The 23129-nt window shown below is 36.0% G+C and overlaps 1 protein-coding gene across 1 annotated transcript in view; it reads right to left on the bottom strand.

Annotated features, from left to right (window-relative positions):
• dnah5l (dynein, axonemal, heavy chain 5 like) overlaps positions 1 to 23129 on the bottom strand; it is a 69555-nt gene that overhangs the window by 22922 nt on the left and 23504 nt on the right. Inside the window, exons 30-51 of the mRNA XM_027026907.2 lie at positions 22397 to 22533; positions 20598 to 20760; positions 20346 to 20457; positions 19399 to 19527; positions 19132 to 19232; positions 18507 to 18605; positions 18082 to 18235; positions 17721 to 17987; positions 16762 to 16890; positions 15467 to 15682; positions 14057 to 14203; positions 13523 to 13695; positions 12539 to 12717; positions 11406 to 11593; positions 10563 to 10757; positions 9977 to 10111; positions 8071 to 8260; positions 6732 to 6949; positions 6265 to 6576; positions 4639 to 4728; positions 2583 to 2819; positions 291 to 458 (exon numbers count right to left, since the gene is read on the bottom strand). Of these exons, the coding sequence (XP_026882708.2) occupies positions 291 to 458; positions 2583 to 2819; positions 4639 to 4728; positions 6265 to 6576; positions 6732 to 6949; positions 8071 to 8260; positions 9977 to 10111; positions 10563 to 10757; positions 11406 to 11593; positions 12539 to 12717; positions 13523 to 13695; positions 14057 to 14203; positions 15467 to 15682; positions 16762 to 16890; positions 17721 to 17987; positions 18082 to 18235; positions 18507 to 18605; positions 19132 to 19232; positions 19399 to 19527; positions 20346 to 20457; positions 20598 to 20760; positions 22397 to 22533 (3739 nt within the window). The remainder of the gene's footprint in view (positions 1 to 290; positions 459 to 2582; positions 2820 to 4638; positions 4729 to 6264; positions 6577 to 6731; positions 6950 to 8070; positions 8261 to 9976; positions 10112 to 10562; positions 10758 to 11405; positions 11594 to 12538; positions 12718 to 13522; positions 13696 to 14056; positions 14204 to 15466; positions 15683 to 16761; positions 16891 to 17720; positions 17988 to 18081; positions 18236 to 18506; positions 18606 to 19131; positions 19233 to 19398; positions 19528 to 20345; positions 20458 to 20597; positions 20761 to 22396; positions 22534 to 23129) is intronic.

Here is a 23129-nt window from a genome sequence, read left to right as displayed (position 1 = left end):
CATGGTGTTCTAGTCTTGATACTGTGACATTACAGCAGAAGGGAATGTTCTGGCATTGTGAATGATTACAATTTCTTTGCTTACTTCATGTAAACCATCAAGTGTGTATCGTTGTGCCATGTTGGACTTGTGTCTTCTTTATTAGAATTATTCTTATCAATAATAATAATAATAACACATTAAATAATAGTAATAATTCACACAGAACTCCTGCACAGTTAAGGAGAAATAGAAACCGTGTGAAGACTGGGAACATGTTTTAAACAAATCAAATCATTTAAAGCACATACCTTGATCATAACAGTCTTGCCAGTACCCTGCTCCCCAGTCAATAGTACTGGTTTACCTTGTTTCATAATGGTTTGCAAAAGGAATTCGGTCCGTGTGTTATCCACATTTGGCACAAGAATAGAAGCATAATCTGGCACTGTGTCTTTAGGATAATGATATTCTGGCACCTGAAAATGACATGAAAACATATTTATAATCATGAAAGATTACCAATTATCATTAATTCATTATCAAGGAGTTTTATATTTATAAAATACAAATATAAAATCAATTTATTAATACAATAAAACATGTATATAAAACATAATCCAATATGATCAGTGGTCTAAATTAAACTTTAAAACACAGATTTTGTGATCAATCTGCTGTCACAGTATTCTCCCCTTCCCACTGATCATGTGGTGCGGCCCGTAGCGTGCTGTGGGAGTTCGTTGTCTCGTTTGTAACTACGCCCATTTTTGCACACACCTGCACAAGGTTTATCGTGTAATGTCTTTGTGTATTTAAATCACTGTAGGAGTGTGCATCTTTGTCGGTCATTGCCTTGGTTCGTGTGGATGTTCACCTCGTTCTTGTTAGCCGTTTTCGTGTCTACCTTCACTGTTACACGGGAGAGGTTTATGTTTGTTAATAAACCTCTATATTGAGGAGTCTGTGCGTCCTGCTCCGAGCCCCGCGGGCACTCGGGCCATTACACCTGCTCCTAGTCTCTCTCCTGCATTTGCCACTGACAGTCTGCTGTTGGATGTTTCACACTCAACTTTAACCCCCTTGGCATGTTATAATTCTCTCCGTTTTGGAAAAATCCTTGCAGTGTTTCAACATATTTCTTGGTTTAACAAGTTTTTGGCTAGCACAACATGGTTTTTTGCCCACAATATTTTACTGAAAGTCTGTATTTCATAATACTGCTGCCATACTAAGGAAGACCTACTTCTGATCTACAATTAGTGCTCATGCACATATTCTATAGTTTCTAGTTATGCACCTACTCTGTGTTTCTGTCTATTGTTTTGCACTGTTGTTTTTTTTCTTCATATATTTTTATCGCTGCACCAGAGACGTAGTATGACAGTGATTGTTATACTGTACAATACAGTATTGGTGTAATGACTATAAACCAGCCTCCCCTGGTGATCTAGACAGGTATGTTTGCTGGATGGTTAGCTTGCTATTTCTGCTTTTGCACCAGTAGAGGTCAATGTTTGTTTATTTATTTAGCACCAATAAGAGTAGCACACCTTTTAAACAGAAAAAAAAAAGATTTTCGTTCATTTTACACATTGCCTCTGTCACTGAAAATCTATTGTAGTATTTAACATACTGGCTAAAATGTGTACATTGAGATTTTAGAAATATGGCTTATAGGACAAATGGCATACAATGGGGTTTGAATATTCCAAGGTCTGTTAAAGAGGTTCAAGTTTGGACATGTAATAGCATTATAGTGCAAGTGCTAAAAGTAACTTTTAGTTAGTCAGTACTATAGACAATGAATGTTTCATGTCAGTGAAAGGAAGAGAAGATGAAATTTTCATCCATGCTTTGAGAATGGAGAAGGATCTCTAAGAGGCTCCTGATCAGAAATTAAATTTCAAAATTATTTTTATAGTGATTTTTATAGTTGTGTAGAAATAGTCTAACTGTTTCAAACTACTGCCACCAGCACATGATACCAGATTTCAATAAGATGAATTTTGCCCTGCCAACTTTTGGAGCTGTGGTGCCACTTCTGAGGTTATAGTTTATTGTTGGAACATAACATGGTTGAAGAGGCCTGAAAAGCCAAAGCAATGTTTACATTAATACTCTAACTCTGATTATTTTTATGAAACATAAATGGGTTTTAACAGCTGCCATCCATCAAGTCCAGTTTTATTTGATTTTTGTCTTAATGTCAAGTACCAATGCCATTAATGATAAGGCAATGTAAACAGAAAACCTGACAAAAGTTTGAAAATAAATGGAGAGATACGAGTTCTCAAGTATGAGGAGAAATTAAAGGTTCAAAAGCCATTAAGGGATAGAAAGTGCAGCTTTGTGCAATGTCTGTACAATGAGCAGTGAATAAGAAATATAAGGAACAACAACACAATGCTCATCTTGCAAGCACTGGCAATAATAATTCTAAATCAGACTCAGACAATTCCATCATTAGAGATTTGAGCTGCTGAAAGCGGGTTAATATGCTAAAGACATGACTTTAAAAGCTAAACATAAAATCTATATTAGGTAAGCAAAAGAATAAAATCCTGAGGCCTTAATTATAACGGTGGGGTGATCTGTTTTACCTTCTTCGACCACAGATCCCATTCACCAGATTCACTGATCATGAATTCAAAAATGGTCTGATCCTCCTGTGGGCTGGGCATGTCCAACAAAACTGGATGGTTTCTGAGGAACACCTCCATCTTTGATCGATCATCCAGTTCCAGAAGCGCTCCCACAGACCACATCAGAGCAAACACAAACAGACGGCTAATGTGATCTGCAGATAAGTGCTTCTCCTCTCCGGCTGACAGTAGGCCCTGGAAGGCAAGTGTCAACATCTTAACACACACAGACCACATCAGATTAAACACAGACAGACAGACAGTATGAGCCGTTGTTAAGCGTTTCTTCTCTCCTGCAGACAGCAGGGCTCTGGAAGGCAACAGTCAACATCTTAACATATTTCAAGCAATGAATATATTCATTTGTTCTGTCAGAATACATGTCCCATTTTCCTCAGAAACCTCTCAATATATCAAAACGGCAGTATTGATCAAAATTCTATAACTCCTATAACTCTGGTTTATCCTAGGCTTAACAGTGAGAAGATTTTGTACCTACACCTTACTTAAAATGCTACAGCATCCCTACAACATATTTTACTAAATCTTCAAGAACTCAACAGCATATGTCAGAGCTAGGCTGTTAAGGGGTATTAAATGTCAAAAGCAATGTAATCAATGTAGAATCTAGAATCAACTGCTGTGGTAAGTTATTGACCACTTGATCCAGCAATGATTCCATATGTTATGATTCTAGAAACCAGACTAAAGTACTTCATACACATTGGTGCTACTTAAGTAAGAGCACAGTTATTGGGCAATGACTTTCTCTAAAAGGTGAGTTGGAAATGAGATTCAAATCGAAAATGTCACATGACTCATGACTGTTTTTTAAAGGAAAGAAAAAATTAAAAAATAACCTGGGAACATAGTCCAGGCTGAGTGGTAAATTATTTACATTTAGTAATGGATCCCTAATCACTGATGATGCAGAAGTAATTTAGATGGGATAGAGACATGTACACGTTGTCGATTTAGAGAAGAAAATCACATCATTACAAGCAATCAGACTGAATTTCTCAGAGTGTTTTTGAAATATGAGGACTTCAGACTGCTTGTCATTAGAACCGTTAGTAAAACATAATAGATATTTACAGTGGCCAACATGAGCACACATGTAAGCACTACAAACTGTCATACTCAACCTAATAAAACTCAAGGAGTATATGTTTTGTTGTGAGGGTTCACTAGACTGATGATTTTATGCCCTCATCGCTAAGAATTTCACAGTGCAAAGCAATATTCTGGCATATGATTATCTTGTACAGGAGTAGGTTATCTATTGGAGGTGTTTGGTTTGGGTGTAAATCACTCTTGATGGTATACTTGATTTGCAAGGTATTAATGTTAATGTATTAAGTTTTGCATTACTGGGTGCCAAAATTGTATATGAACATGAGCTTACACAGGACCAGAAATTGAAATTAAACTGTGTTTACTGCCAAAACCCACAGCTGAGAAATACATTCATGAAATGAACAGTAGTAGGGAGTTTTATTTCATGGAATTAAGGGCATTAGCTAATGACCACAGAGAAAATAAGTTTGGTCATGTTTCAAGTGCATTCACTTACTCTTTATGCATTAACTTTACTGACCTTGGTAACGTTAGACTTCTTCATTTTAACAGTTGGTAGTAAGACAAATTTACAGGGACTTATACTAACAAGATGCTCAACTGGTGCTTCCTGAGGCTCCTGATGCAACTAACTTCCTGATTCTCAACTGATTAAATAAGTGAATCCAAAGAGGGCAAACACACTGCACTATGATGCCATTATACCGTCCATCTAGCTGCCTCCAACAACCCTACAGAGCTTCTCCAGAAAAGCTATGCAGTAGTCCTCCAAGCCCTTCCGATGTCACTTCTTCAGCAAAACTATCTAAGGTTAATGTAGCACTCCTTGGGTGACTTGCACCTTCATCTCGTCTATGAGTGTGTTCACTCTGTGCCATCAGTGTTTAATCCCATCACTATGTGCTCTCACAGAAACCAGGTGTAATTATGGACTTACCTGTAAAAGGTCAATGGTCTGTTTGATGTACATGCATTCCAGGAGCTGCATTTTTGGGTAAATTGCAGTGGAAGCAAAGCTCATCAGGTCCTGTAGAAACATAAATGTTAAATTACGAACTGAGGAAGATACAGCCTGGAGGTCAAACATTTTATGTAGGGGATGGATCTAAAATAAAGATTTAAAAAAATTTTAATGACGGAATGAAACAAGAGAATAATTGCTTTTTATAGATATTCCTTCATACAGTCAGCAGTTTAGCATGCACAGCAGAATGAATCAAAGCAGTCTATGCAGATGTTTAGACCCAAAAGTCTCCAATTCCTATAGCCAAGAGGTCTGTCCCACCCAGTAAATACCCACTGAGCAGTCTGCTGAAAATGTTTTATTACATTCTACTTTAATCTGTGAGAAATCTATGACGGTTACACTAATGTATAGGCCTGATGTTTTTCTGCAGTGGATTTGCTGTGTTTCTCAACTGCCAGTGGGGTAATGAGAAACTAATAAGGAGAATTCCTACAATAAAGAAACTCAAACAGAAATAGGGAAATAATTCAAATGGAAACATCTGTCAATTTTGATAAGTTCTATCTGTGCATTCCAGCCCTTTAAACAATTTTGAAATAATAGTGGACTAGTTGATAGTCATTATCTAATTCACTCTTGCTCAATCAGGGTATTTGTTGGTAATTTATCACAAATTATTATGATATCCACATTCAATGAATTTGATGTCACAGTCATATGAGCAGACTTCAGAGAAAATAAGGAATTCCAGTAAACAAAATGTTCAGTGAGTGATTAGCACTCACATCTTCAGTAGGTATCTCAGAATAGAAGCTTTATTTGAAGCAAATTCATGAAGCATATTAAAATCGATATATGCATACTTGTATGTTTGCTCGAGGGCATTCTATAAGCTCCACATGTGTACTTAAAAGTGTAAAATATATATTTATATTTTGGTACCATTAGCAAGCAAACAAATGCAACATGTTTAGTCTTACTTTGTAACTGACCTATTTCCAAATTATCCGTTCAGGATACACTATCTGCCACTGGCCTAAATATGTATTTTAGAAATAAAGCAACCTTAAAGAAAAGGTCAAGGTTGTTAAAAAGGGTGAGTATAATCTGGTAACTCAAGATGATATCCTTGTATAGTTTTTTTTTTTTGAAGAAGAAGAGTAATAGACCCCTACAGGTACGACTCACTCTAATAAAGAACTTATCAGTTAAAAGAATTTACAATAGTTTGTCAAATTGTAATTTAAAATTCTTAGTTATATATCAAATAATCAGTTATCATGTTGCTATGACTGAATGATAATGTCAATATAAATTATAACAATAACAAAAACATTTTGGTCCAGAGAATATAAACTTGACAAATGCTGGAAGTGTTCCAGATCTGCAGTTAGTGATCTTTAATATTTTCAACTGGAGATTGTATGCCGACAACACATTTGATGAAACAGATTTTCTATTTTTTAGAATAACCTGATCCAAAATTAAGCAGATACAGTACACAGTACATACAGTACATTGTATTCCTGTTGCTGCATGTCCTTATCTTAAAAGACACTACTTACTTAATCTTAAAAAGACATTACTAATACTTACCTGGTAGATGGAATTAAAACAGCTCAGAAGTAGTTCTGCCTGTGATGTTGGAATTTTGTTTAGCCAAGCCTGCAGGATGGGCTTCCAGTCTAGTACAGAGGAGCTCATAAAGACCATGCCATTGCGGGACACTGTGGCTGGAGATGCATTATCTATGTTGTGAGGCTCAAACACTACTTTACAGTTTGGAGACATTGGGATGCGGTCTCCATTAGCCAAGGTAAGGGTCTTATTGTCATCTAAGACTGAGTTGAGGTTTTCGATCCAGACCGCATCTACTGGACCATCCAGAACAATCCATATATATTCCCCCTAAAAAAACATTCCAATCATAATATTTTTTTAACAGCTGTGCATCAAGAAACTGACATGTCATGAATATGAAATAAAGACATTGGTGTACTCTAAATAACTACACCTAGAACTCTCATGCTTAATCAAATTAATTAGCCTGATCGTTTTATTACCTTTTTTGCTTTCAGAGTCTTTCTCCACAGAGTGGAGAACACTCCATCTGTCCAGTCATTTGTGGCTACATCTAGCATGCCAAACATCTGGGAAGCTGTGATGGCTTTTGGGTTCATTCTCATTTCTTTGTGAGGAGTGCCACATTCCGTCATGGCCTTCAGCAGAGTGTGAATGCAGGTGGTCTTCCCTGTTCCACTGGGACCAAGAGTCATCATACCTGGCAATGTACATTCAGTAGCCTATTGAGATTTGAGGTTTGAGTATTTGCCAAATTTCAGTTTGGTTTCTGTTTTAATCAAACTTTTTACATTATACCAAACATCTGAAAATTTAATTCTAAGGGATAAATAAGTTGAAAATGGTAGTGATAAAATGGTAGTGAAATATATAAAATAAGAAACATTTAGGATACGGACTAATAATAGATTGAGTTAATGAGTTTCAGTTTAGGTTTCCCTTTTTACATGCATAATTGGCAGTATACAAAGGACATGTAAAATGTGAAAATATTAAAGGTTTTTATTTTACTTATTGATCGTTTCCCTCATATTAAAAATGACAGTCATTTTTAATTAACTTGAATTTGTTACTTGTTTTAGTTTGATCCATTTAAAAAAATAATGATCTTTTTGGACAAATAAAATTATGTAAAAATAAAAACAATGTATGAAAAATGAATCTTGGTGAAATTAAGGCTCACAAAGGAAAAATATAAAAGTCATAAGACATTATAAAGATTGGTACAGTCCACAGCACAGTGGTGGTTGCAAAAAACAGAAAAAGGATCATAAACAAAACAAAGAGTTATTACAAATTAAAATACATTTAAATGCAAAAATATTTTCTTGCTAAACCTATGAATGAATGAATGAATGAATGAATGAATGAATGAATGAAGTTATATTTATATAACACCTTTCGAGGAACCCAAGGTCACTTTACAATTGACACACAGCTTTTTTCATCAAGTGACATGGTAGTAAGAAGCGGCGGCCAATCGTGCACAGCAAACTCTAAACTGCAAACCTCAGCCCCCTGGGAGACACACACAGTTGTCCACCAGAAATCAGGTGCATGGAGGGAAGAGAGAACAGCACCCAGGACACCAACACCATCCACTATTGGGCATGCAGACACACAATCATTCACACACAACTTTTATAAGGGTAGACACACTGGTTATGCCAACCCTGGAGGAAACCCATACAGACTACAATGGCGGAGTTGTAGAGGCTTGAGGAAACATATTAGGAAGAGATGTAGTGCTCTTTCCTGAGGCTAGGCTTAAGTTTAGGCGACTGGCACTCGTGCACTGGGTCAGCAGCAGTCACAACTTACCATGCCTCACTCGTTGTGTCTCATAGAGCTGCACCAGTTTGAGCATCCATGGCTGGTGTGCAATGAGACCAGCCTCCTGGGCTTGTTTTTGAATAGCTGCCTCCAGCTCAGGGTAACCAGCTTTATCCAGACTGATCCCCGGGAACAAATCATTAATCAGACTCATGAACAGAGGCTCATCCTCATCCACCTGTATAATAGGGACAGAAATTAGGAAAATTTGTAATACAATTGTTGCTGTCTCTTGCTAATGCAATTCATCTTTAATGATCATTTGCTGAAATAACAGATATGCTTACAAGACAGGTATGCATTCTCCGACATGTTTTTTTTAAAACATTTTTGAAAAGAAGGCAACTAGGCAAGCTTTGACCATCATTTACTGCACAGCAAACTACACTTCTGAATTGTGCTTGAAAATCTTTGTAGGAAACAGAATTTGAGTGGCCTTTTATGACTTAGCGCTGAGAAAAGTGCCTTGGCTCTTAGAGCCCTGCTAATATTAATGCTACATAATTTTCTGCATAGTATGCCAGAATATTTGTCTATTTTGCCTTTTGTACTTATAGCCATTTTTACTTTACTTATAGTCACTATTTTTACTTTACACTTTTAGAAATGGATACAAGCATCAAAGGTAAAGTGCAAAGTAAAACATGAAGTCATTTGGATCTTTTGCTATGCCCATTTCAGCAATGGGGAAAAAATATCATAACATACCTGCAAAGTCTGAATATGAAGTTAAAATGTGACTGACCTTTCATACAACATAGCTAGCTCACTAATAAAAAGATTACCTTGTCAGCAGCTCAACTTTTATTTTTTTACTCTGGACTATGTGGAACATGCTGCATTAATAATAATTGCAGTACTCCTGTTTACTCTTAGCTAACATTGCAGAAAAAGCAGAACAAAGCAGAATGTTGCAATATAGCTAGCTAACCTAAACTAATCTAAAAAGTGAGCCCCGCTCCATACAATCAGTCTGTGAGTCAGCATGTGCCCCAGAATGGTGCCCTCCAGAAAAGAAGAAAATGTTTCAGACCTAAGAAAACTGCTAAGGAACGCTTGTCATTTATGTGGGCAGACTGTAGGCATACTCTCCTCCCCTTATTCACCACTCTGCCTACACTTGGAACTCTAGGGCAATCTGATACTCCATGACTAATATCAGGTATACCAGGACTTCCTGTTTTGGCTGGCAGTAAGTAGCCAGATAGATATGTATGTGGCAAGACAAATGCCCTTCCTCCAGAGTGACACAATGGCTGCTTCGGTACATTCCACAAACACCTCAGGGCTCAGAGAAAGTTCAAATGGGAGAACAAGATATTCATGCCCTGAAACGTGAAAATCAGAACCTTTTGTGAGCAGAGTAAATGGGGATGTGAAAGTATGCATCTTGTAAGTTGATGGATATTAATCAATCACCCTGTCATACTAATCACAGAAGAGCTACATTAATCTGAATTTTTTGAGGTGCCTATTCAGAGCATGCAGATCCAGGATAGATCTTAAATCTGCTTCCTTTTTTGGAACCAGTAAATGCCTCATAAGAAGGAAGGGTGGCTCCTCTGCAACAGCTAGTAGGAGCTGGTGTGTTGAAATAGGGGTTTCTGGTGACTACGCAGAGGGGTGTACTTCTAGTGAGATGCTGAAATGAATGCTTGAAAGAAAACCACCTGTATACTACCTACTTATCTAGCTAGCTAGCAAATTACATGATTAGTGGTAGAACAACTTTGTGCATCACTAACTTGCTAATTACCTGGCTAACTATTGGTTTGATAGTTACTGTACAACACTGAAGCTCCTTGTGCACATGTTACATGTTTCAACAAAATGATCAACTGGGGTGTAAATATCTTCAGTTTACTTGTACTAGAAAATGAACAATGGATCCTACCAGTTTGGACAGATTCATGTCACGCAGCACCCTCATGACAACAAAGGTCTCTGACTCAGATGGATTGGATCGCTTCACTGCTCCCAGAGTTCTCAACACTGATAGAATGTTGCGCAGTCCAAAGTCATAGTGGACCTATGAAGACAGAGATCAGAGAGCATATACTACATATTAACTTTACAGTTTGTATGCTCCAAACAGACATAATGTCATGAATATAACTCCACAGTGGCCTTGCTGGCATCTAGATTTTTTTTCTTTCTTCCAATTTGTTAGAGATTACATTATTGTAACCTCTACTGGTTTTTTAGTTTATCCCATTAAGATAAGATTTCTTTAAAATTTTGAATAGTGTTTTTATTTCCATGGTAAAAAGAGAATACTTAATTTAGGTGACAAGTTCAATATTTTGGATGTAACAATGAAAACAACAGATAAGCACTGAGTCCTATTCCCTACAAACAAGCTTTTCCAATAAACCCTGAAAATGGAAACAGCTTTCAGTCAGTTCCAAGCTGTGCTGGACAGAGACTTCACAATATAGCAGATAACAAGTTGAGATCACTTATTCTATAGAGTTACTTACCTGTTTGGACAGCTGCTCTTCACACAGTTTGTAGAGGGTATAAAACTTGCGGCTGAGCACTTGGTTGTCTCTGAAGCCAGCACTAGCGAGTTTCACTCTCATAATGATGGCTCTGTCTGGTACCATCATGGCTACTGTGCGGAACTGTATCTTCAGGTTCTCAGGCAGCTCCTGTCGTCCAGCATATCCTGGATTCTGTTATATGACATAAAATGACAACAAAATGAGGCCTTATTTGTCAATACTTTGGTTTCTATAGTGTAGTGCAAACATGGAGGCCCCCACATGGCATCAGCTATCTTTCAAATAGATTTTAGTACAGAAACTCAACATCCAGGCCACTAGGAGTCAGTATAATGTTTCATAATGTTTAGATGAATCATTTGAAAATGATTATTGCTCTTTTAAGTTTTTATAAGAATAGTTACAAAATCAACAAGAAAATAAAAATACAGGTGAGAGCAGTTTTTAAAATGTTATCTGAACACCTTTATCCAGCAGGACTACCTGTAGTATTAACATTGTGAAATTTAACTGGAGCACAGTAGGCTACCATTTTCTGAATCTATGTCCTAGCCTCATAAACATTTCTGGATAACAATAAGAAAAGTTTTCATATTCAGTCAGGAGTTTGGAGTTAGTGAATACTGTTTTAATGACACTTTTAGAATCTAAACACATATTCTGAAAAGGAATATTCTAAAATACCTTATACATAAGATATAACTTAGTAACTTAAATATAAATTGTCTCTGGCTTTTGCACAGTACTGCATATTTACTTTTAGTCAGGTTTTGTTTTAGTCTAGTTTTAATAGAAACAGTCATTAAAATGTGCACTAACCATAGTTAAGAATATGCCAAACTCTTTGTCCATGTCTACCACATCTCCATCAGTGAAAATGAACTGAGACTTTTTGTTCTTTTTGCACTGCAGGACAATGTAGATCTGCTGTGCAGCCACTGACAACACAGGCAGCTCAATGCGGTTAAACTCGTCGAAGCAGCCCCATGCACCAGATTGCGCCAGTCCTTTTACAAAAATGACAATTTTTAATGACACATCATAAGAAATTACGTTAATGAAAAATGCAAAAACGGATACAAAAATAGGCACAGGAATTTTTAAAAAACCATTTGGTCAATTGAGACCTCTATCTTAGCATAAAGGATTCAGATTTCTTTATTGATTTCAACAAATTATTTGTCAAAAGCCTGGATGCTCTGGCCTTAATGTGGAGGGCACAAAGAATTGTCCTGCTTGTATAATTACTGCACATTTCCCCCCATATTAAAAATTATGAAGGTAATTAAGTTGTATCTGTCATGGATCTGTCAAGGTCGAATACTGCGAATGAAGAAAGGGCTTTCCAAGATTCCAATCAGCTGTCTGTTTAATTCCTAGACCAGTGATAACTTGGATATTTTGCACTTCAGGGATTTTAACTAGGAGTTAAAAATGAACTAAAAAAAAAAAAAAAAAAAAAAAAAAGAAACAGTAGGGAACTAAATTACTTGCAACAGTTCCAAATGTAAGGTGCAAATGTAAGCCACACCCCATGATCTAATTACAAAGTTAGGTTAAGTTCTGATCAAAAACATGTCTTGAGGAAATGCATTATAAAATCAATGCAATACATTGAGTCCGTCTCTCCTGTATCAGTAGCTAGCTAACTAGCTTCTTGACCATCACTATCAATGTTGGCAATTTAGTTTTTTGCTGTTCAAAGGTTGTCAACGCCTGCTCCAGTTTTTTTCAGCAGAGTATACTTTTCAATGAAGACATCTCTTGGCTCTTGCTGTTGTGGTACTGAGAGCAATGACTGATATATATTTTGACCAGTAGTTGCATAAAGGGCATTTACATGAATCGCTGACATTTTTGGAAATTTAGACATGTCAGCCAGTCCCAAAAAGAGGACATGTCCAGGAAAAAGATGATGTATGGTCACCCAAAGGAAAAGTGACACACTATACCTTTGTAAATGCGACCAAGGCCTCGGTAGTCCATCTGATCAGAGCAATTGAACACCACCACATATTTGCCGAGGCAACGGCCCATATCTTTAGTTGTTTCAGTCTTTCCTGTTCCTGCTGGCCCTGCTGGTGCCCCACCCATACTCATACCTAGTGCCTGGGCCAAGGTGATGTAACATCTGGAAGAATATTACACCATTGAATGAAATCTGAATATACAAAAGGAAAACTGGGAACAGTCATGGGCCTTTCCCTAGCTATGCATGCCAGGTGCTCCAACTCCCATATATTACACCTGCTGCCAATTACTGGCTCATCATCAGACCATTTAAAATCCATTTCCATGGCATAGTAATCTTACATTACATTTCTATTTTCAGCATTTGGCAGATGCACTTATCCACTTGCACAAGTTGTGCAGCACAACTTGGACCTTCTCTCATGCAATCCACTTTACTAAGCCTTGCATACATTACACAGCTTTCATTATAGGGTCTTTCTCTTGAGTGCATTGCAATCTTGCATACTATACTCAATACTGTACTCAAAGTTTATTGCAATTCTGTTGTGGGTGCAGCATCTTTATTTATCTTGACTTTATCATTGCTAGCACTCAGTTGCTCTAGATAAGAGCATCTGCCAAATTGTGTAAATTGTAAATGTAAAAAGTATAACAGACCAAATGTATGGCAACTTGTTCATTTTTATGTGAAAAGGCCAGCTTTTTACATAACAGTTTCCTTCACCACATTTGCCCTCAAGCAGGCAAGAACTATAGCTCGGGGCAGAGTGAAAGGTTAGATTAGTTCTTAAAAACTTACACTGTTACCTGTAATATTCGAATATACAAAATATGTATGCTCAAATATCCAAAGTAATATTTAGCTTCAGTTTACAGCTAACAAAGTACTAAATTGTGCACATAAAAGAAAATAATACAACAATAATGTAATGCCAAGCATGAATGCATATGTGGCTCCTTACCTGTCTGTGAGAGGGGTAATGACCAGTCTGTCAGTGCAACCTAGATATTCATTGCAATAATCAAACTCCACATCAGTGATCTGAATAAAGCATCTGTCTGTGTCTTCTAGAAAGTAGAAGCGTGACTGCTTCTGCCACTCAAAGTCTGCTGTTGATCGGATGCTCATTCTTACCTATAAACATAGCAGTGGAAAAGTCAGTCAGTCAAATGTATTCACATAGCACTTTTTGCAACTGCCATTGTCACAAATCAGATTTAAACATGTCCAAGTCCAAGCTCCTAGTGAGCAAGCCAAGTGTGAAAAGGTGCCATGGGTTTGCTGGGTCAAGATCAAGCAGTGTAGTAATTTTCTTAAGTTAATTGTGAGAAAATATTTGTCAAGCTTTAATGTGTACAAATGTGAAAAAAAACATGTTTGATTATGATTATTATTAATAATAATAATAATAATAATAATAATAATAATAATAAGAAGAAGAAGAAGAAGAAGAAGAAGAAGAAGAAGAAGAAGAAGAAGAAGGGTTTCTTTTTACCAGATCATCAAATATGTCCTTCTGGTGTACATGTATTGTTATTAGAGTTTCATACTTGGTTCTCTCAATCTTGGTAAGATCATGAGTAGTCATGTCAATCAGCTCATTCAACATATCCAGAAATCTCTGATTTGTTGTCTGCATGATCTTCAAAAATAATGAAAGCACAATGTTAACATAGCATGACAACTTTCCTTCTGAAAAGAGTAAAAACCATTAAATTGAAAAGTTAAATACATCAGTGGTCAAGCTACATTGCTAAATGTCATTGTTAGATCAAACTCTATTAACAGAAAAATATTTTTGACAAATCTTTTGTCTTTAAGAACAATTTACATCTTAAATGATGAAATACAAACCAGCAGCTACATACCCAATTTAGGTGAACTTTTTGTCTTTGTCTAGTAGTTTTGGCATCATTAGAGCTAGCATTGGTAACTTTAGGAGACAGTAGCCAACTGAACAATTGAGTTTGATATACATTTGTTGACATATTTAATTTCCTTCTCTATCTTCTCTTATTTGTACTCACAATTTCACTTGAAATGCCATAACTAAGCCTGGTCATAGCATGTTTTTCTTTTTCTTTCTTTATACACAGGATTTTGACCAACTAATATTGTCATACTTTTTTAGACTTCATCTCATTATTTGGAGGCAACTAGGCCAGAATTAAATAATTTACTTCTTTTTTTTTTCACATGTTCTATCTTCAATTTTGATGTTGAAAAGGAACCATTACACTTTTCACTCTACTATCAAAGAATGAAATAATCTGCAATGCAACTGAATGTTTGAAGTTTTGTCAGCATGGATGGGGAAAATATTGCTCCCTCTTCTGGCTTTCAACATAAATCCTGGTCTGGGATTATAACATAGAACAATGAGCCAAGAAACAGTCCTCTCATTGTAGAACTCTGTTCTTACAGTGGAAGCTGTTTATAATGAAGATACTTGCTCTGAGTTTGAAGACTATGGCATCAAACACTGTGAAAGCTTCAGTAAAATGAGTACAGTGACAAAAATGATGGGTGTATAAACTATAGTGCTAGCCATTACACCATCTGTGATTTGTTACATATTTGTATTTGTATTTTTCTCTTTAAAATGATTATACATTATTTATTTATGAGAAATGGGTTCAAATGATAAGAGTTCACCTTATATATATTATTATACAGCACTTCTATTCACATAGAAAATGCTAAATATCCTAACTATAGAACCTTGCTAATGTATTGTTAGTTTCATGTGACTGCTGCATGTGTGAGATTAAAACTTGCCCAATATAACATTCCATTAACAGTTTATATGTTTACTTTTTTCAGAAGCGAGTCCACCATACACAAGAGAGGATGTATCATTTTCTATCAAAGTGGAATTGTAAGAGAATAATACAAGACTCCAAACCTTTTTATCAGCCCTGCTGAGGTTGAGGGCCTCCTCTGCATCTCTGGTCCAGATCAGCTGGATGCCCAATAGGCCAACCTGTGCAGGGAAGACTGACTGGAACTCTACAAGCTTCAGGCCTGGGTCACTTGCAGTCATATGTGCCTTTCTGATGATGTTATGGAGGGTCTTCCTCACTCCATCCAGCAACAAGCCCAGCCAGTTCTCCACATTGCCCTAATAATAAAAAATCAACAAGAATATGCTCAAACTAATTTCTGGTCAGGTTATGTGTAAATTTGAGCATAATAGTCTAAAAACATAAGAATAGTTTGATTTGTGGCTAGATAATCTAATTTGTTATCGAATAATGACAAACAATAGAAAAGATTACAGCAACAAGAAAATTATATAATTTAAACAAGTCAATTATTTTATTCTCTTTTTCACATTAATTTTATTCTCATGACTGTGAACAGCAGTAACACTACAATAATACAGTAATGCCATAATAGTAGTAATGTGTATTGTCTTAATTATTATTGGTTTTGTTAATAATTATCATATTATTTCTGTTAACAAATTTTATTTAAAAATAGTTTATTATTATTATTATTATTGTTATTATTATTATTATTATTATTACTATTATTATTATTATTATAGTATGTCTGTTTCCTCATCTGTGAATTTTGTGGTTCCTGCATGCTCTCTGCCATGATGAAAGTGCCACTAGCATTTAATCTCTCTAGATATTGTGGTGGCATACTTAACCACACCTGTTGATCATGTATTCAGTCTAACCCAACCTCTTTTTCTAATTGAGCTGCTAAGCACTGTGACAATATCGGTCCAATCCACTAGCTTTTCCCCGCCCAGACTTAGATCACCCTCGCCTGATTTCTGATGGGCACTCGTTCCAGTTCCCTTTATAACATCCCGGTTTCCCCCCTCAGACTTGTGAAGTATTGTATTCCTCTATGCATACCAAGCATTCTTTATTCTTATTGTTTCTCCTGGCTTCTGACCTCTGCTTCCTCCCCAGGCTACGCCTCGTTCCTAGCCCTTGGATTACTTTGGTTTCTGCCTGCTGATTTAAGCTGTGGACCCGTGACTCTCCTCGTCCGAACTCCCCAGCACTGACGACTGCCCTTCCTACCCACCTCGCACTCCTTCCTGCTAGTAGCAATAGACTCTTGCACTTGGATCCTCACTTACCTGTGTTGCACATGCACACGTCTCTCTGCCGCTGTCTTAAGGCCTTTTTGCTCTGATGCACTTATCAAGCTTAGAAATAAAAGAAAAATAGCTCTTACTTGGGCATTTATGGATTCACTCAAGTCCACAGTCTCTCCCTCCTGTGACTGAAAGCTCAGGATTTGGTCGTAGTTCTTCTCATGAAACACAACTCTGTTCACATTATCAAAAAGGTTTAATAGATGGCTCTGAAATGAAGAAAAAGAAAAACACAAGTACAATTACTCACATTATATATATTATAACATTAAGCTACTAAAACTAGTTTCTTGTGACCCTGTTGACTATTTGCAAAAAAAAACATTTCATGGTTCTGTGATCATGCCCCAATATCTTAGCAATTTTAAGAGTGCATCCCTTTGGCTTTTCAGAGTCAGTTAAATCTCTTTTTTGACCCATTTTGCCTGAGAAAAAGAAGCTGCCTAATAATTATGCACATCTTGATATAGTGTGTTGATCTCCTTAGGCCACACCCTCCCTCATTACACAAATAAGTATCACCTGAAATGCTTAAATCCAATAAGCATTCGAGTTTAAATGGCTTGGAGTTGTAAAATATGCATAAAAATGATGATATGGTCAAAATATTATCTTGCCTAATAATTGTGCACACAGTGTATGTCCAGTGAGGGTTGGTGCTCTGTCCTGGTTTTAACCTCCTCCCCTTTCCCTGCACCCGGTGCTGTCCCCCAGGGGGCTGTGCTGTCTGATTGAGAGTATGCTGTGCACAAATTGGCTGCTGCTTTTTATCAGTGTGTGTGAGTGATTGTAAAAAGGTGATATCTGATATCTGTCTGTATAGCATCCTTGTGTTCAAGAAAGGTGCTATATAAATGTAACTAATAATAATATTAATCTTAATAATAATAATAATAATAATAATAATAATAATAAAGTAACAATGTGATAGTCGCGAAAGATACAAGTTTCTAAGATTCACCCTGTTTGTGGTTATGTATGAGCATTTTTGTATTTTAAAGTGGATACATATACAAAATGACACAGCTGTACCACATACTTGTATGGTATGTGAGTCTGATGCCTGGCCGAGTATCTCGAGGAGAACAGGGTCAGACACAAAGAAGAAGCGTGGAAAGATCAGGCGTTTCTTCTCAAGGTATCCACTGAGGGATTTCTGGCACACCTCAAGCTGTTCCAGCAGGTGAGGGAGTATCTGGCTCAGAGTTTCATCCCCAACACAGCACTGCACCACATTTGGTACCTCATGTGCTCTCTGCATGATCCTTTGCCAAGACTTATCAATACTCTGGAACCGTTTTGCTTCCTGTATGCCAAGGAACAGAGGGAAGTTGGTGAAAGGGATGATTAATTCTTTGATTTCATTCCAAACTTTTTAATATGAATTAAGTGAATTTGACCTGTGGAAGTTGTTTGGCAATGTCCCCTCCAACAAACACGGCCTCCAGGTATAGCCAAAGGTTCTGCACAGTCATCCATTTTTCGATGACCTCAGAACTGTTTGACAGCTTGTGCACCCATTGCTGAATAGAGGACTTAAAAGGAGCATTGTATCTGAAATTAGAAATTAGAAATTGCTTGTGACAAGCTAAGGGGACAAAGAATTAACCAGAGAGAAGGGGCAGACCAGATCAAAATCAGAATACAAAACCCTAGAAAGACAAATCCATAAGGTAAAGGTAAAAAACAACATCCAAAGCAGTCACAAAGCAGCTTTACAGAAATCAGCTTTTTCAGAGAAGAAGAAGAACCATAAGGAATTACAACACAGTGTTTGCCTTGCAAGAACTTTAACAATAAATAGCAGAAAGATCCTGTCAGGTACCTGTTGCTCATAAGTGAGCCGAGTACCATAAGACTGTCCTCTAGCAATACCACCTTCTCCATAGTGTCAGAGCCTTTCAGCAGGAGTTCTCCACGGTTCCTGAACAGAGGGAACAAGGTGAGAAATGATTGATTTGGGGACTTTTGTTCTATGGACACATATTTTCATTGTCAGAGCAGATAAAAAGTGTTACAAGGTTAAAGTCTTAATAGTTAAAGTTTAATAGTGTGTTACTGAAACAAATTTAAACATATTTAAAAATCCAATAGTATGTAGTTTGTACAGGCATCTGAAGAGTAAATATTTTTGACAAAGCACAGCATACTTGCCAGCTATCCAATTAAGTAGACTTAACAATTGTTCTGAACAATTTTTTGTACATGACCTAAATGATATTTTGATATTTGTTAGATGCATGGGTTACTACCCTTATGTTAGGAATAGAAAATAACCTTCAGTGTTCATGACTATATTCCTGTAGAATTTTTGTAGTTTTAATTTTACTTAAAATTTTTACCTTGTCTTTAATTTTATTAAGTACATCATACTACTGGGTGATGCTTTCTGAGTGCATCATGCAGCAGAAAAAAAGCCTATTGTTTCATACAAGTGAATCCAGCTCTACCTAAATGGTGTAAACGTGAACTGGTGGCTGCTCCACTCTGCCACCACATCTTTAAGCTTTGCTTCAATGTCCTTCTCCTTCACTGCACTAATGCACACATCCTGTACAAAACAATTACATGAGAAGATGATGTCAGCCCAAAATACAAGATTATCTTGTATTATCTTGTAACTTTTTAAACTTTGCTACATTTAAATCTCACAAATTTAAATCAAGTTGTTATTAGGAGGCTGGTGGACATTTGACCTCATTTAAAAAATAAATGACCTCAATATCTTCTTTGTTTTTCAGCAGGGGAGCTTCTATGACATTTTTCAAGCTGAAATTCCCAGACTCCACCTCAAACTTGTGGCCTGTGATGTCAGACAAGCGTTGCCAATGCCGGGGCATCATTGCCTAGAGAAGGTTACAAGATTGGTCCCATTTTACTAGTCAACTAACTCCTCTTATCTGTGAGCTTTACCTGTTAAACCAGGTGGTACCTGTTAAACCTTTTTTATATTCCACCTACACTCCTGAAGTGATCAAAAATGTTCTTTGGTGGCATGGAGACTTCACTTAAGATTCCATCAACGTTATTTGTTCAGTGTGCAGACTCTGAATTGGTTCTCACAATATAATCTGAGTACTGAAATCTGAGCAATGTTTGTCTTATAAAATACTCCTCACATACTGTAAAAATCACTATACAAATGCATTTGAATTTTAATTGGAAGAATAAGTTACAACTCTCCAGCTTTTACCACCAGCAGTTCCTGTGGAAGGCTCAGGCCATTATGTGTTAGGATTTGTGGGACTTGACAGTGTATGAGTCAGATCTAGGCCAAAGACTCTGGCATACAAGATTTATCTTTCTATTATTTGCAAATATATTTGCCTATAGTATGCTATGCAACATAATACTGGGAATCATAGTCATATATATATAGTATAAGATTTATATGCAAGGACCTTTTCCATTATTGTATACTTACCTTTACTTGGGTTGTGATATCTCTTTATTTGAATGTCCCTAGTAATATCTTAATAAAATAGTCATATAAAATAGACATTTTTATAAATGATAATGAACAAATAATAATAACTTTGTGTATTCAAACACAACACTGTAATTTTTCTGTCTGGCTTGACATAACTGTACACACAATGATTAGAACGTAGTCACTTTTAAAGAAAGTGTTACTAAAATTCTTGGCTGTTCTTTAAAACATTACTTTGTTTGTCATCATGTAAAGTAGAGGGCAGGTTTCACTGAAGTCATCAATTGTCTTCTTTAAGTCATTGAAGGCTTGCCATTCCTTCAGTGCCTTGGGAAGTTTCCGGATCCTAGTAATGATTTAGAGAAATGTGTCAGAATAACACATATTTGGTTTAACAAGTTTATAAACAAACACAGTACATAAATATATGCTGCATAACAAAAACATAAGCAAATCATAAATCACAGATTTTTTTTAAAAAAGTGCCTGTTTTGAAAATCCTGAAGTTCGCTGTTTATCTTTTCTATGTTGAGGTCTGCCCACAGTATATCACTGTAGCCATTAACACTGTCAATGACAGAGTTATACAGACTGTACAGCTTAGACAGAAGGCTGAGTTCCCGCTTGATTCTGTGAAGATCAGGATACTCTGAGGAGAACAATAATAAATGGTTTACAAGTGAATTCTTGCACAACTGACATTTAAAAATCTGAAGTATACTAAATGTTCATAATTTTATATGAAATTTAGAATTCTAAATCTGAACTGAGCAATTACTTTGTATAAATGTGTAAAAAAAAAAAAAAACTAGACAACACAAGGGTGTTTATACATTTAATTGGTCTCTGGCCATTTTTAATTGTTTATAAAATAGTGTTAAACAATGTTTAATACTATCTCCAGTCCATTCTATCCCAACTATTCCAATCTTCTCAAAACTGGTCTTGAGAAATCTTTGTGGTTTGGCCATTCTTTCATTTCAGAAAAACATACAACACATTTCAACATTTGCTGCAACAACACAGCAATCAACTGACCTATTCTAATTCCTGCTCTTAAAAATGCTATATCATACTCTTAAAAATATGGTGCACCATACTGCCATATAAACAATTGTTTTGGAAATCATATATTGTTTGTGTTGTGAGGAACTCAGAAACCAAACTGTACCATAATTTTTAAAAATGTCTTTAAATGCTGCTTGGCACTTGCTTTAGCAACAAAAAACATTTAGAGAGGGTGGAGGGGACTTTTGTACAAAACCAAAACCAGATATCAAGAATTTTGTGGATCTCTGGCAGGCTTCATACAGATTATTTAAAACCTCAAAGCAAGATGGTATAACCCATTTGTTGCATTTATCAAGATACCTTTACATTTTCTTTGATTTTACTCCAGCAACATCTTGGAGCCATGCTAGCTTACTAGAAGTTGAACTGCTATTCATTTTTTTGTCAAATAAATAAATGTGTGTTCAATTCACCAACATTTTCTTATAGGACCATATGGCTAAGGGGTTTAGAAAATAAATATTTGAATTGAATAAACAATTAATCACTTTAAAGTGGATTAGTGTGGACTAGCGTTGTCAAAAATACCGACATATCAATACTGAATATTTCAAAATGGTACAGTTTTTGTTTTCCGCAGTATCCATAGCCTACCAATCATAGTAAATGTGTTTTCCTGCTTGCATTTACATAACCTTAGTGGAGCTTCATCTGGTGTTGTTGGTACTATGCATGCATGGCCTACTAAGAAACCTAAAGAAAACTGTATTTGTAAAACCATAACTTATCATTTTATGTTTAATAAATACGTTATACACAATTTCTTGTAATTTTCTTTTATACTTTAACTAGTAAAATTATAAACAGCTACAAATGTGTTCAAAGATTCCACCACGCTGTTTAGGCTTTTCATGGAATCATGCACCGTATTTTCAAGAGTTAAACAGACTATGCCTGATATGTTCAACTACTGATTGTTATCAAATTAAACATTTTTGGTTGAATAACACCAACAACAACAACAAAATTATATATATATATAACTTTGGAACATGGATCATTAGCATGTGTTTAATTTATGTTGAATTTATCATATTAAAAATACCTATGGTATTCCTTAAAGTATACTGCACATCTTAAACTATGCTCAGCTAAAATATCCAGTGAATAGACAATGAGTAGTGTAATGTATACATCAAGAGATAGTCAACTCATGAATAATGCATATTGTTTAGTACAAGCTATTAAAAAAAAAAAAACCCAAACAAACTCACCTTTAACTGTAAGGCCAAACAGCTGTTCACCACTTGAAAAAGTGACATACTTTCTCCAAAGCTCATCGAATTGGGCCTGGTAAATCTGCAACCTGTCACTGGCCTCACGAGGGCTTAACCCCACCACACCTGGACCACTATAGGAACAACACAAACAGTCAATTGCTTACAAATTACAAGAAAGTCACAACAATTTTACTAGAATTTAAAACACATCACTAGTATGCACACCAGGGACAGAGTTTTAGTTTAAACATTGACTAGGACTCAAGAATGAAAATAATCCGTGAAAGTGTCCTGAATTTTTTTTTTAAACATAATTTAATGTAATTTACAACCAGTGCAAACATCACAAAATGATATACTAAACAATACTAAAAAAAAAACTGAACAATTGCTTTGATAATAAAACCACGTTGCTCTTTGAATTCCATGTTGATGCTTCCCTGATAAACTTACATTTGAATGCACAAATTTAAAAAAGAAACAAAATCAAACAAATAAAAAAGATACCAAGCTCTTGCAGTACAATGTAGTTAAAAATAATATTGATCTCCAAAATCTGCCCAAAATTTCATTATAGTTTTATATCAATCCAATGGTACTTTAACACACACATATCCAGTGGTACATACACAACAAATCTACCTTATATCTTGGTGAAAGGTCACCAAGATGGTCACCATTATTTCTACATTCAGAATTGCTGAAATTTAATTTTACATTTCTGGAA

This window comes from Electrophorus electricus, chromosome 10 (genome assembly GCF_013358815.1).
Source record: "Electrophorus electricus isolate fEleEle1 chromosome 10, fEleEle1.pri, whole genome shotgun sequence".
NCBI classification, from domain to species: domain Eukaryota; kingdom Metazoa; phylum Chordata; class Actinopteri; order Gymnotiformes; family Gymnotidae; genus Electrophorus; species Electrophorus electricus.
The sequence above is the reverse complement of the archived record's forward strand: the minus strand, read 5'-3'. Positions and strand labels throughout refer to the sequence as shown.